This window comes from Piliocolobus tephrosceles, chromosome 8 (assembly GCF_002776525.5).
Source record: "Piliocolobus tephrosceles isolate RC106 chromosome 8, ASM277652v3, whole genome shotgun sequence".
In the NCBI taxonomy this organism is placed as follows: domain Eukaryota; kingdom Metazoa; phylum Chordata; class Mammalia; order Primates; family Cercopithecidae; genus Piliocolobus; species Piliocolobus tephrosceles.
The window spans coordinates 56355098-56368876 of NC_045441.1; the positions used below are offsets into that span (position 1 = coordinate 56355098).

The 13779-nt window shown below is 41.6% G+C and overlaps 1 protein-coding gene across 2 annotated transcripts in view; it reads left to right on the forward strand.

Annotated features, from left to right (window-relative positions):
- The window catches only part of GSDME (gasdermin E), a 58780-nt gene that overhangs the window by 8374 nt on the left and 36627 nt on the right, over positions 1 to 13779 (forward strand). For both annotated transcript variants that reach the window (XM_023225940.2, XM_023225939.1), the window contains exons 2-3: positions 22 to 251; positions 5495 to 5687. In XM_023225940.2, coding sequence (XP_023081708.1) covers positions 41 to 251; positions 5495 to 5687 — 404 coding nt within the window. In that variant the 5' untranslated portion in view covers positions 22 to 40. The remainder of the gene's footprint in view (positions 1 to 21; positions 252 to 5494; positions 5688 to 13779) is intronic.

Sequence of the window (13779 nt, forward strand, 5' to 3'; positions counted from 1 at the left end):
AGGGTAACTTTACTTTTTCAGGTAATCTGGAGCTTTCAAAATGTTTGCCAAGGCAACAAGGAATTTTCTTAGAGAAGTTGATGCTGATGGTGACCTGATTGCAGTATCAAATCTGAATGACTCTGATAAGTTACAGCTTCTAAGTCTGGTGACAAAAAAGAAGAGATCCTGGTGCTGGCAGAGACCCAAGTACCAGTTTTTATCCCTCACCCTTGGTGATGTACTCATAGAAGACCAATTTCCGAGTCCAGGTATGTTTCCTTGTGTATATTCTATAATTAGTCTCAGAAAAGATGGTTCTTTTTTTTTTTTTTTTTGATGCGGAGTTTCTGTTGCCCATGCTGGAGTGCAATGGAGTGATCTTGGCTCATTGCAATCTCTGCCTCTTGGGCTCAAGTGATTCTCCTGCCTCAGCCTCCTGAGTAGCTGGGATTATAGGCACCCGCTACCATGCCCAGCTAATTTTTGTATTTTTAGTAGAGACAGGGTTTCATCATATTGGCCAAGCTGGTCTCAAACTCCTAACCTCAAGTATTCCACCCATCTCGGTCTCCCAAAGTGCTGAGATTACAGGCATCAGCCACCGTGCCTGGTCGATGATTCTTTAATGAACGTATTGCCTTGAGTCTAGATACTTTATAATGAATTCTCCTGTTTCTTTGCCTGTCATCTTAAAAGCATATCCTTTCTTAAAATGAACAAAATTCTGCAGGCCTGACATGACACATTATAGCTTAACCTTTTAAAAATAATTTTGCGGTTTAGTATAAAAGTAAGACATGCTTACTGTACATGTTGTGGCCACGCAGCATAAGTGGGGTGGATCACCTACCCCAAATGTGGTTTGGTGTTGAACTGATGATGCCATGTAAGCATCAAGAAGGTGTGAAAATGTTTATTCATATAATGATGCTTTCTGGGGAAAGCTGGACAGTCTGTAAAACTGGTCCAAAAATGGCCACAGAGAAGGGGATAAGGAGATGGGCTCAGCTTTTATTGTGATCAGTGAGTGGAGATGGGCGTTGGCCCCTGCATGGGGCATGGGTTTATGTGGTTTGAGTTTTCAGTGACAGCGTGGACAGCACACCTGGGATCTCTTATCAGCTTGTCCAGATGTGCCAAAGAAAGAGAAGGAGGAGTAGGGGCTCAGAAGCTGAGAGCAGTCAGACATCAAAACTGGGGTCAAATGTATTGTTACAGTACAGTATAAAATATAGAAAGGGATGAAGAAGAAAATTTAAACATAAAAAATCCTACCATCAGGTGTTAATTCTCATTAACACTTGGTTTGTAGCCTTTTATTTCTCTGCATCTGATGTTTAATAACAAAATTGAAAGTATACTGTAGGCTGGGCGTGGTGGCTCATGCATGTAATCCCAGCACTTTGGGAGGCTAAGGCAGGTGGATTACGAGGTCAGGAGTTCAAGACCAGCCTGGCCAACATGGTGAAACCCCATCTCTACTAAAAATATAAAAATTAGCAAGGCATGGTGGCAGACACCTGTAATCCTAGATACTCAGGAGGCTAAGGCAGGAGAATCACTCAAACCTGGGTAGCAGAGGTTGCAGTGAGCCAATATTGCGCCACTGCACTCCAGCCTGGGCGACAGAGTGAGATTTCGTCTCAGAAAAAAAAGAAAGAAAGAAAATATACTGTGTATAATTTTTATATACTCCTTATTTTTTACTTAACATTAAGTTTTCTTCCATAGGTTATTTTTACCTATGGAAGAAACTGTATTTTTAAATACAGTTTTTAACAAACACGTAATATTCCTTTGAGTGTATGTACCCTAATTTGCTTAACCACTACAATTTAGTGCTTAATAAATAACATTGAGGCTGGGTGCAGTGGCTCATACCTGTAATTCCAGCACTTTGGGAGGCCGAGGTGGGCGGATCACTTGAGCCTAGGAGTTTGAGACCAGCCTGGGCAAAGTGGCAAACCCCATCTCTACAAAAAATAGAAAAGTTAGCTGGGCATGGTAGCATGCACCTGTAGTCCCAGCTACTCGAGAGGTTAAGGTGGGAGGATCGCTTGAACCCAGGAGGTTGAGGCTGGAGTGAGCCATGATTGTGCCACTGCATTCCAGCCTGGGCAACAGAGTGAGACCCTGTCTCCAAAATAAAATAATAATAATGATTAATAAGTAAAGCTGCGGTGAGCATTTTTATGTGCATTTTTGTTGTAGTTTCTTAGGCAACTGCTTCAGCATAAATTCTTAGAGAATTACTGGACCAGAGGATGGGAACTTTTTGAAGACTTGGTACTTACTCATTGCTACATTACTTTTTGGAATGTGGTGATATATGAAAATATCATCAGCTCTTAATTATTGGACAAAATGATGTCTGAATCCTCTTTCAGCTCTAGAACTCTCTAATTTTGTGATTGCATCTCTGTTAAAGGGGAAAAGAGGTAGAGGAGATAATTTGAGTTTACAGATAATCTTCAAACTTTCTTCCAGGAAAGGATTCCAGTCAGTGCTGTCTCCAGTCAGCTCATCAGAGCTGCCACACAATAGGCAAATGAATTGATGTTAACTTTATATCACCCTCCCCTTTTGTGTACAGCTTTCTGGCAGAACTTCTATCGAATGGTGAAATAACTAAGTATGAAAAGGAACAAGAGGGGAAAAAATGACAAAATAGACCAGGAACTCCTGAGTAATTGGAGTTTTACTGTTCTGTGATGTGAATTGCCTCTTTTATGGTGTCCTGAAAGATCACAAAGACTTGTGCTGGGTTGGTGAGGCCAGTGGCGGTCACTGCAGTGAAGAATCCACGAGCACACTCATCTGAGGTCAGAGCTCACCCTGGATTCTGTGTCCTGTTGGTGTTAGGGCAGTGACGAGAAGTGTCTTCTATCTTGTCTACTGGGTAGAGTCGGGATGCTTCACCTTTGTTATTTTTTCCCACTCGCAGCCTCACTGGCACGTGTGTTGCCCAGGGCTGTGAAGGGTGTGGGGTGGTGATTGGTGTTGGCAGTCCCAGTGATGGCCTGTTGGTCCCCTCATTTCTTCCCTTCCACCAACAGCAGTTGACACCTTGATGCAGAAGTGTACACAAATGACATCTTCTTTGGATGTGTGTCTAGAGTGGCTTTTCAGAACTCACAGACAAATCTTGACTGTTCCTTCCTGCTGTGGATCCTGTCTTGGGGACAGGGTTTCCAGGAGCGGTAATAAGCCCAAGACCAGACCAGTGTCCTGAAGGTAGAATTTCTGTCTTTGCTGTACTTTGTAGAACCTAGGACTCTCCTGTTTATCAGAAAATTATATTTCTCTGGACTAAACACAGTGGGGAGATTGAGCCTTTGCTATGTGTGAGGCTCTACCTTACATGCTTTACATACATAAACTTGCAGCAGAACCCATCAGGTAGGTATCATTAATTATCTCCAAATTGCACATGAAATTCTGAGGTTCAGGGAAATGAATATTACCCAAATTCTCCTAGTTAGTAATATTACAGTAGGGATGTAATCCTAATCTCTTTATTTCTGCTCTGCCCTTCTTCACAAGGCATTGCCCAAAGTGTTTGTTTTCCATGAGATATTAACAAAAGAAGGCCCTGAATAGGATACATGTTTACGCCATTCTTATTTTTGGGCTGGTGGTATGGGAGATGGTTCTCTGTTTTATAAATTTCAAAGGTGATTGAGTGGTAATTGCTTCTGATTAACCCTGGTTGAGGAGTGGGTTTTCTTGATTGCAGTGGAAGAAGTGTAGGTGAAGTTTGGGTGTTGGGGCAGTGAGTGGATGGAAAGAAGCCTTTCAGAGTGCAGGTGGGTTTGAAGACCTTGTGAAGTACAGCTGGGAGCCCAGGAGATCCTTGGGTCAGGACAATGGAAAAGGCCAAGTGTGAAGTTCCTAGTGGACTCTTAATGTCTCCTTAACAAATGGTGATGATAGAGACTATTTTTAAAATTATTATTTTTATTTTTTATAATTTTTATATTTTCTTAGTGATAAGGTGTTGCTCTGTTACCCAGACTGGCATGCAGTGGCATGATCATTGCTAACTTGTCACTTTGTACTCCTGGGTTCAGGTGATCCTCTCACCTCAGCCTCCAGGGTAGCTGGTGTTGCCCAGGTTGGTCTTGAACTTCTGACCTCAAGGGATCCTCCTGCCTCAGCCTCCTAAGTTGCTGGGATTACAAATGTGAGCCACTACACAGAGACTATTTTTAGGGTGGTTTTTGCTTGGATTAAAAATGAGAATAGTAGAAACCTGGAGATGTGAGAAGGCTGACAGGTCGGATATGAGATCAGACATCTATCATTTTAAAAAGGGCATGTCCACTGACCTTATCAGGAAGTTAGAGATAAGGAATTGCATGATAAGGAATTGAATGACTGGGTAGAGGTCAGAGATAGAATCATAAATATGGGAAGGGAATAATTTGATTGGAGATGGTGATAGGGGCCAGGGGATTGTTTTCCAAGACTGTTGGGTGGGTAGACAAGATGCCCCGGACAGGCCTAGGTGTCCAAGGAAGGCCGTCCTCTCGTGGTGCATCCAGAATAGAGGCTGCTGTTCTCGCTCTGTTCAGGTGTCTTCTTTGGTCCCTTTCAGTCTTCATCCTGGAAAAGTACACATTTAAAATGGCTTGTTGATCCACCTGGATAGTGGTTAAACAGGCGCTCACTTTATTCATTAGTCCTTTCTGTGCACCTTTCTATACATATTGGGGTTGAAAACCAATGAAAGGGAAAAACCTCTAGTGGAGCCCTGGTCACTGGTCCACTGTGCGCCCGCAGTCCACACACACACACACACACACAGAGACACACAGACATACATATGCACACACACATGCATGCAAGTGCACACATACACAAACCCATACACACATGCACGCATACACACGCATGCACACACGCACACACATACATACACATACACGCACACGCATATATACACAGGCACACACATACACAGACACAGACATACACAGACACACATACACAAACATACAGACACACATGCAGACACACAAACATACAGACACATACACACATATACACACACATACACACGCACAATGCACACACACACACATACACATACACATACTTACACATACACATACACATACGTAGACACACATACGCACACACATACGCAGACACATACATATGTACACACACGCACGTGCGCACATACACATACACACATATGCACACATGCACACATACACACACGCACACACACATGCACACATACATACGCATATGCACATAGACACATACACATGCACAAACATACACATATGCACACAGACACATACACATACATAAACGCACACACATATACACATACATACACACACATGCACGTGCTGTCCCGTTTTCTTGCCCACACACACAGCGTGGCTGCCGGCTCAGCCTCCTGCTTTCCAGTGCTCTGCATAGACTTGGAAAGCTAAGTGACCCAAGACACCTTGGTGGCATTATCATCAGCTTCCTCTGCTCATCTCCTCCATTCCAGTGGTCGTGGAGTCGGACTTTGTGAAATACGAGGGCAAGTTTGCAAACCACGTGAGTGGAACCCTGGAGACCGCACTGGGGAAGGTCAAGCTGAACGTGGGGGGCAGCAGCCGCATGGAGAGCCAGTCTTCATTTGGAACCCTGAGGAAGCAGGAGGTGGATTTGCAGCAGCTCATCAGAGACTCTGCCGAGAGGTAAGGAGACTTCTGTTTGGCATTTTGGATTTTGACACATCTCACATTTAAAGGTCATTCAGTTGGACCTTTGTTAAAAGGGCGACAGATTTGATCTCTGCTGATCAATAAACGTGTATTGAATGCACTTATGCTGAAATTTCATGAGGAGCACATTCTTTAGTCTGGAATTGCTTGACTGTTCTTAGCCTGAGGCGGGGAGACTTGAGAAGCACTTTCAAAGGATGTTACTTCAGGCAAATATGTACTTCCTTCAATCACATGATTTGTAAAATGCCCGTGGTGACAATGCTGTGTCCTGCATTTTTGAGTATTAATTTTAGAAGCCAGGAATTCATGACCCTCCTCTGGCTCTATAATTTTCTGAGGAAGAAAAGAAGAAAGCAAGTGAGAGGTGCACAAAAAAGCTCAAAAAGAAGAGCTGTTTTTAGTTTTTGAAGTCTTGAAGAAAATTCCACATTTATTCATTGTTTGGCTTTCGGTAAATACACCTTACCACAGTATAGCTCATCATCATTCTTACCTTATGTTTATTCAACGTTCAAAAAATAATTGTATCAAGTGCATCCTATGTGCCATGTACTATTCTACATTCTGGGGAGACCGCAGAGAGCAAAATGCCCAAATGTCTGCCTTGCATTCCAGTGAGGAGAGACACCAAATATACAACTAAAGTAAAATGTGCAGTAGGTTGATGGGAATCGGCAGCAGTGAGGGGGCTAGAATGTGCTAGGAATGGGGGCTACGAACTTAGAAAGTGGCCAGAGAAGGTGTCACGGAGAAGCTGGCATTAGGACAAAGCCCTGCAGGAGGGGAGGGAAAGCACAGGAACATCTGGGCAGGAGGCTCTGGGCAGTGGCCAGGGTGGCCTGTGCCCAGTGAGCGAGGGGAGGGCAGGAGAGGAGAGTTGGAGGGGCTGAGAGGGATGGGGCACCAAGGCCCACAGGACCTTGAAGGCCACTGGCGAGGCTCACACTTACTGAGAGCCAGTGGAGGGTTCTGGGCAGGGAATCGGCGTCATCTGATGTATTTTTTAGAAGGATCATTCTGGCTGCTGAGTTGAGAAGAGACTGGATGGGCAGCAGCAGGGAGTCCAGTCGAGACGTTATTGCAATAATTCAGCGGGGATGATATTTCAGTTTGTACAGTAATGTGTGCATTTTCCTGTGTAATTTTATTGCCCTTTATTCTTTTAAAGCAAAAATTCAAAGCCAAATAAATTAAGAGAAAATTCACTTGTATTTAAGTATGACTGGCTTATTTCATCTTTGCAACACTTTAAAGATTATATGGAATGTTAAATATGTGCTCATTCCACAAAATTATGTTTAAAAATTAATAAAAAGTATGATAAAACTCACATAGCATTAGGTGGGTGGATTTTATTGCAGGTACCCGGGCAGCTGCCATCTTCTTCTTTTTTTTGAGACGGAGTCTCGCTCTGTCGCCCAGGCTGGAGTGCAGTGGCCGGATCTTGGCTCACTGCAAGCTCCGCCTCCCGGGTTTACACCATTCTCCTGCCTCAGCCTCCCCAGTAGCTGGGACTACAGGCGCCCGCCACCTCGCCCGGCTAGTTTTTTTTTTTTTTTTTTTTTGTATTTTTTAGTAGAGACAGGGTTTCACCGGGTTAGCCAGGATGGTCTCGATCTCCTGACCTCATGATCCGCCCATCTCGGCCTCCCAAAGTGCTGGGATTACAGTCTTGAGCCACCGCGCCTGGCCACAGCTGCCATCTTCAAGTCCCAAGCCCCTCTCCAGTAACCACCCATGCTTACTGGAGCTGAAGGACCATGGCTGTGTGTTTATTGCCTACGGGCACTTTCTAGGACTCCACAATCACACAAAGCTCTGACTCCACCAGGGGTTCCCTTTTGGTCAGAGAATTTGAAGTTCGCTCTGGTAGCACCAGGTAGAAGGGACAGCTGCCTCTGTCTCCGGCAGTCGTGATTTATTTTCCTTTCTCTACAGCTTATCTTTGCTACAGTGCCATTTTCCTTCTCAGCTGCAATTGTCGGGACACACTAGAAACATATTTGATATTTATCTGAAATGAAAATTTAACTGCGTGTCTTACATTTTCATTTGCTAAATCTGGTGTCACTGGGGAAGGGGAAAAGGGAAGCGTCTTCTCTGCTCCCTCAGTCTCACGCAGCCCTCTCTAGCTTCGCTGCGTTTTGTAGTCTCGTTATTTCTATTTCAAGAAGCACAGTTTGGCAATGCTCTATAATCACATTTCTCGATACAGGTTTTTAAACACTCTTCATGATTCAGGTGTAGAAGCTCTTGCCAAAAGGAAGCACACGAGGAGGGTCGGCGACAAGAGATGGGAGAAAACCATTCCTGAGAGAAAGAAGCCAGACCCAACAGTTCTGACTGGAGGAAGAGGGAGTCGGGGCGGGGGAGGGTAAGGAAAGGAGCATCCGCAGAGCACCTACTGTGTGCCAGGCACTTTATATGCAGCCTCTCCTTGACTCTGCACAGCCGTCTCCTTTTACACTTAATGGCACCAAGGCTCAGGAAGGAGAAATAACTTGTTCCCAGACACAGAACTCAATTTGGATGCTGGTGCTGGGATTCAACCCTGTTCTTTCCTCTAAATCATGTAAAAGTCATTAAATGATAGCACAGAACATAAAGGCCGAAGCATGAACCTGAGTCCCTAGGGAGGATACCTGGTGGGTGAATCATGGAATAGAAACTGTCCTGAGCAGGTACATGTGCATGGCGAGGCCTGCTCACCTGGAGGTGTCGACACAGGGATGAGATCACTTGGATTCGGGAGTCCTGTTACTTTTAGCGGTAATGGGGGAAGGGATGCCCCCGGGAGTGGTGCCACCAGAAGCATGATAAAGAATAAATACAAGGACTAGAAACCAAAGAGGAATCTTATCACAGAATCACTTCGCTCTTGTTAGCCTGCTAGGAGGAAAAGGTGAGCTATAGGGTAGGGGAGGACAGGCGCGGGAAGGGAAGACTTCTGCTCCTGGCATGGAGCTCAGTAAAGCTAACATTCTTGTTACTTCATGCTGAAGTCATAAATTCTTATCCATGTTGTCTGCCTGTCTTTGGACTCCCCATCATTGGGATTGATAAGGTGTTGTTGATATATGCCTGACTTTGGGAGTGGCAGTTCGTGATGCTTAAGAACTGTACATTCCTGAGGGCTTATTTACAGTCACTTTTATTTCAGGTCATTTAGATAACTTGTCATCTGCATACAAGTTATCTTAGGCCTCAAAAATCAGAATATTAGCTTTATTGTCTATGAAATGTGTGCACATATCAAAAACAAACTTTGTCCTTGAAAAAACAAGCCTGTGCTGGGCAGGAAGGCATTCCACAGAAATTAACCTTCCGGATACCTGGAGCTGACCCCTTTGAATGCAATCTCTGTGCAGATCTTAGCATTCTTGATGGAAACTATTCTAAGATATATCACATACTTTTTTTTTAATGGAGAATAACAAATTTATTGAGTCTTTTTCATAGTGACTCGGATTCGTGTGATAAGCTCTTTCATTTTTGTGTTTAATAAGCTCTTTCATTATTCTGTAATACGCTCTTCATTTGTTTACCTTGTCTTCCGTGGTCAGTTGCCATTTGTCACTACCGTAAGTATAAAAGCCACAGCCCACCCCACTTCTGCCACCACTTTGTTGCTTCAAATTTCCTAGGGTTTGGTAAGTTTATTCCTGGTCAATAACTTAGGTCGATTTGGTAAGCCCTTTCTGCCCTTGGGCTCAGTTTCCCCAGCTGTAGGTGAGATAGTTGGACTAGATGATCTCTGAAGGCTTTCTGCTGGCTGCATGTCTGGAAGTGAGTGGACTCTGGAGTGCGCACACCTGTCAGCTCCTTCCCCTGAGTTCTGGGCGTCGGTCCTGGCTGTTTTCCAGAGACTGTGCTATGTTGTGCTTTCCTCACTATTTGGGGATTCAGGAGGGTGTTACCATAAAGGCATATCCCACTTTTATTCTTTGTCATATTGTAAAGGGAATTTTGGTAAAGCAGATTACATTTTTCTATGCACATACAGTAATGAGAAGTTTGGTTCTTTATTAGGAATTCCAAATTAAATAAATTATATGAAACCAGTATATTAATGCAATGTTATGACAATGATAAATCTTCATAATTATTTAAAATGTTTTAAAATTACACTGAATATATATATATATACACACACACACATATATACATATATTTATGGGATATATGACATTTTTTAATGAGGAATTTTTTAATGGGAAAATATATCTCATGAGAGGTTTTGATACAGGCATACAATGTATAATAATCACATCATGGAAAATGGGGTATCCATCACCTCAGGCATTTATCCCTTGTGTTACAAGCAATCGAATTATACAATTTTAGTTATTTTAAAATGTATAATTAGGCCGGGTGTGGTGGCTCACGCCTGTAATCCCAGCACTTTGGGAGGCTGAGGCAGGTGGATCATGAGGTCAGGAGATTGAGACCATCCTGGCTAACACGGTGAAATCCCATCTCTACTAAAAAATACAAAAAAATTAGCTGGGCATGGTGGCGGGTGCCTGTAATCCCAGCTACTTGGAAGGCTGAGGCAGGAGAATGGTGTGAACCCGGGAGGCGGAGCTTGTAGTGAGCTGAGATTGCTCCACTGCACTCCAGCCTGGGCCTTAGAGCAAGACTCTGTCTCAAAAAAAAAAAAGGTTCTATTAAGTTATTATTGACTTTAGGTATCCTAAAGTTATGCTATCAAATACTAGATCTTATTCATTCTTTCTATTTTTATTGTACCCATTAACTATCCTCGCATTCCCCTACCACTCTCCCACTACCCTTCCCAGCCTCTAGTAACCATCCCTCTACTTTCTGTCTCCATGAGGTCAATTGTTTTAATTTTTAGTTCAACAAATAAGAATATGTGAAGTTTATCTTTCTGTGCCTGGTTTATTTCACTTAACATAATGACCTCCAGTTCCATCCCTGTTGTTGCAAAAGACAGAATCTTACCCTTTTTTTTTTTGAGACAGAGTCTTGCTGTGTCACCCAGGCTGGAGTCCAGTGGTATAATCTTGGCTCACTGCAACCTCCGCCTCCTGGGTTCAAGCAGTTCTCCTGCCTCTGCTTCCCAAGTAGCTGGGATTACAGGTGCCCGCCACCAAACCTGGCTAATTTTTGTATTTTTAGTAGAGATGAGGTTTCACCATATTGGCCAGGCTGGTCTTGAACTCCTGACCTCATGATCCACCTGCCTCAGCCTCCCAAAGTGCTGGGATTATAGGCATGAACCACTGTGCCCGGCCCAGGATCTTATTCCATTTTTAGCTAAATAGTAGCCTATCGTGTATATTTACCACATTTTCTTTATTCATCTGTTCAGGATTAGGTTGTTTCCAAAATTTGACTATTGTGACTAGTGCTGCAATAAATGTAGGAGTGCAGATAGCTCCTCAGGATACTGATTTCCTTTCTTTTGGGTATATATCCAGCAGTTGGATTGCTGGATAGCATGGTAGCTCTTTTTTTAGTTTTTTGAGGAATCTCCAAATTGTTCTTCATAGTGTACTAATTTACATTACATTTCCACCAACAGTGTACAGGCATTCCCTTTTTTCCACATTCTTATCAGCAGTGTTTATTGCCTTTTGGATAAAAGCCATTTTAACCAGGGTGAGGTGGTAACTCATTGTAGTATTGATTTGCACTTCCCTGATGATCAGTAATGTTGAGCACCTTTTCATAGGCCTGTCTGGCATTTGTATGTCGTCTTTTGAGAAATGTGTATTTAGATCTTTTGCCCATTTTTAATAAGATTATTAGACTCTTTTTCCTACTGAGTTGTTTGAGCCCCTTTTATATTCTGGTTATTAATCCCTTGTCACATGGATAGTGTACAAATATTTTCTCCCATTCTGTGAGTTGTCTTTTCATTTTGTTGATTGTTTCATTGCTGTGCAGAAGTTTTTGACTTGATATGATTCCATTTGTCCATTTTTGCTTTAGTAGTTTGTGTTCGTGGCATGTTACTTAAGAAATCTTTGCCCAGTTCAATGTCCTAGAGAGTTTCCTGCATGTTTTGTTGTTGTAGTTTCATAGTTTGAGGTCTTAGATTTAAATCTTTAATCCATTTTGATTTGATTTTTGTATATGGTGAGAGATAGTCTAGTTTCATTCTTCTGCATAGGGATATCCAGTTTTCCCAGTACGATTTATTGAAGAGGCTGTCCTTTCTGCAATGTATGCTCTTGGCACCTTCATTGAAAATGAGTTCACCGTAGATGTATGGATTTGTTTCTGGATTCTCCATCCCATTCCATTGGTCTATATTTTTGTTTATATGCCATTACCATACTGTTCTAATGACTTTAGCTCTGCAGTATAATTTGAAAGTCAGGTAATGTGATTCATCCAGCTTTGTTCTTTTTGCTCAAGATAGCTTTGGCTATTCTGCATCATTTATGGTTCCACATACATTTTAGGGTAGTTTGTTTCTATTGCTGTGAAGAACATCATTGGTATTTTGTAGGGATTGCATTGAATCTCTACAAAGTATAGGTTACTTTGAGTAGTATGGACACTTTAACAATATTTATTCTTCTGATCCATGAACATGGAATATCTTTCCATGTTTTTTTTTGTGTCCTCTTCAATTTCTTTCATCAGTGTTTTACAGTTTTCATTGTAGAGATTTTTCACTTCTTTGGTTAAGTTAATTTGTAGATATTTACTTTTATTTGTAGCTATTGTAAATGGGATTACTTCCTTGATTTCTTTTTCAGATTGTTCTCTGTTGTCATATAGACATGCTACTGATTTTTGTATGTTGATTTTACATTCTACAACTTTAGTTAATTTGTTTATTGGTTCTAATAGTTTTTTGGTGGAGTCTTTAAGTTTTTCCAAATATAAGATCATGTTTTCTGCAAACAAGGATCATTTGACTTCTTCCTTTCCAATTTTAATGCCTTTATGCTTTCTCTTGTCTGATTACCCTAGTAGGACTTCCAGTACTATGATGAATAACAATGGTGAAAGTGGGCATCCTTATCGTGGTCCAGATCCTAGAGGAAAGGCTTTCAGTTTTTCCCCATTCAGTATGATACTAGCTGGTGGGTCTATCATATATGGCTTTTATTGTGGAGCTATGTTCCTTCTATGTGCAGTTTTTTATCTTGAAGGGATGTTGAATTTTATCAGATGCTTTTTCAGCATCAGTTGAAATAATCAAATGGTTTTTATCCTTCATTTTGTTGATATAATGTGTCACATTGATTGATTTGCATATGTTGAACCATCCTTGCATCCCTGGGATACATCTCACTTGGTCACGATTAATTGATCTTTTTAGTGTATTGTTGAATTCATTTTGTTAGTATTTTGTTGAGGATTTTTGCATCACTGTTCATCAGGGATACTGGCCTATAGTTTTCTTTTTTTTTTTTTTGATGTGTCTTTGTCTGGTTTTGGTACCAGGGTAATACTGGCCTTGTAGAATGAGTTTGAAAGTATTTCCTCCTTCCCTGTTTTTTGGAATAGTTTGAGTAGGATTGGTATTCATTCTTTTTTAAATGTTGGCTAACATTCAGCACTGAAGCCATCAGGGTTTTCTTGGCTTTTCTTTTCTGGGAGACTTTATTTTGGCTTTGATCCTATTACTTGTTATTGGTTTGATCAGGTTTTGGATTTCTTCATGGTACAATCTTGGTAGGTTTTGTGTCTAGGAATTTATTCATTTCTTCTAGGTTTTCCAATTTATTGGTGTATAGTTACTCATAGTAGCCTCTAATGATCCTTTGGATTTCTGTAGTATTAATGTAATGTCCTTTTCTCATGTTTGATTTTATTTATTTGGGTCTTCTCTTTTTTTCTTAGTCTGGCTAAAGGTTTGTCAACTTCATTTATCTTTTTTCAAAAACAAACTTTTGTTTCATTAATCTCTTGTATTGTTTTCCTCATTTTAATTTATTTTTGTTCTAATCATTATTATTTCTTTTCTTCCACTAACTTTGGGTTTGGTTTGATCTTGATTTTCTAGTTCTTTAAGATGCATTGTTAGACTGCTTATTTGAAATTTTTCTACTTTTTTGATATATGTGCAGCTATAAAC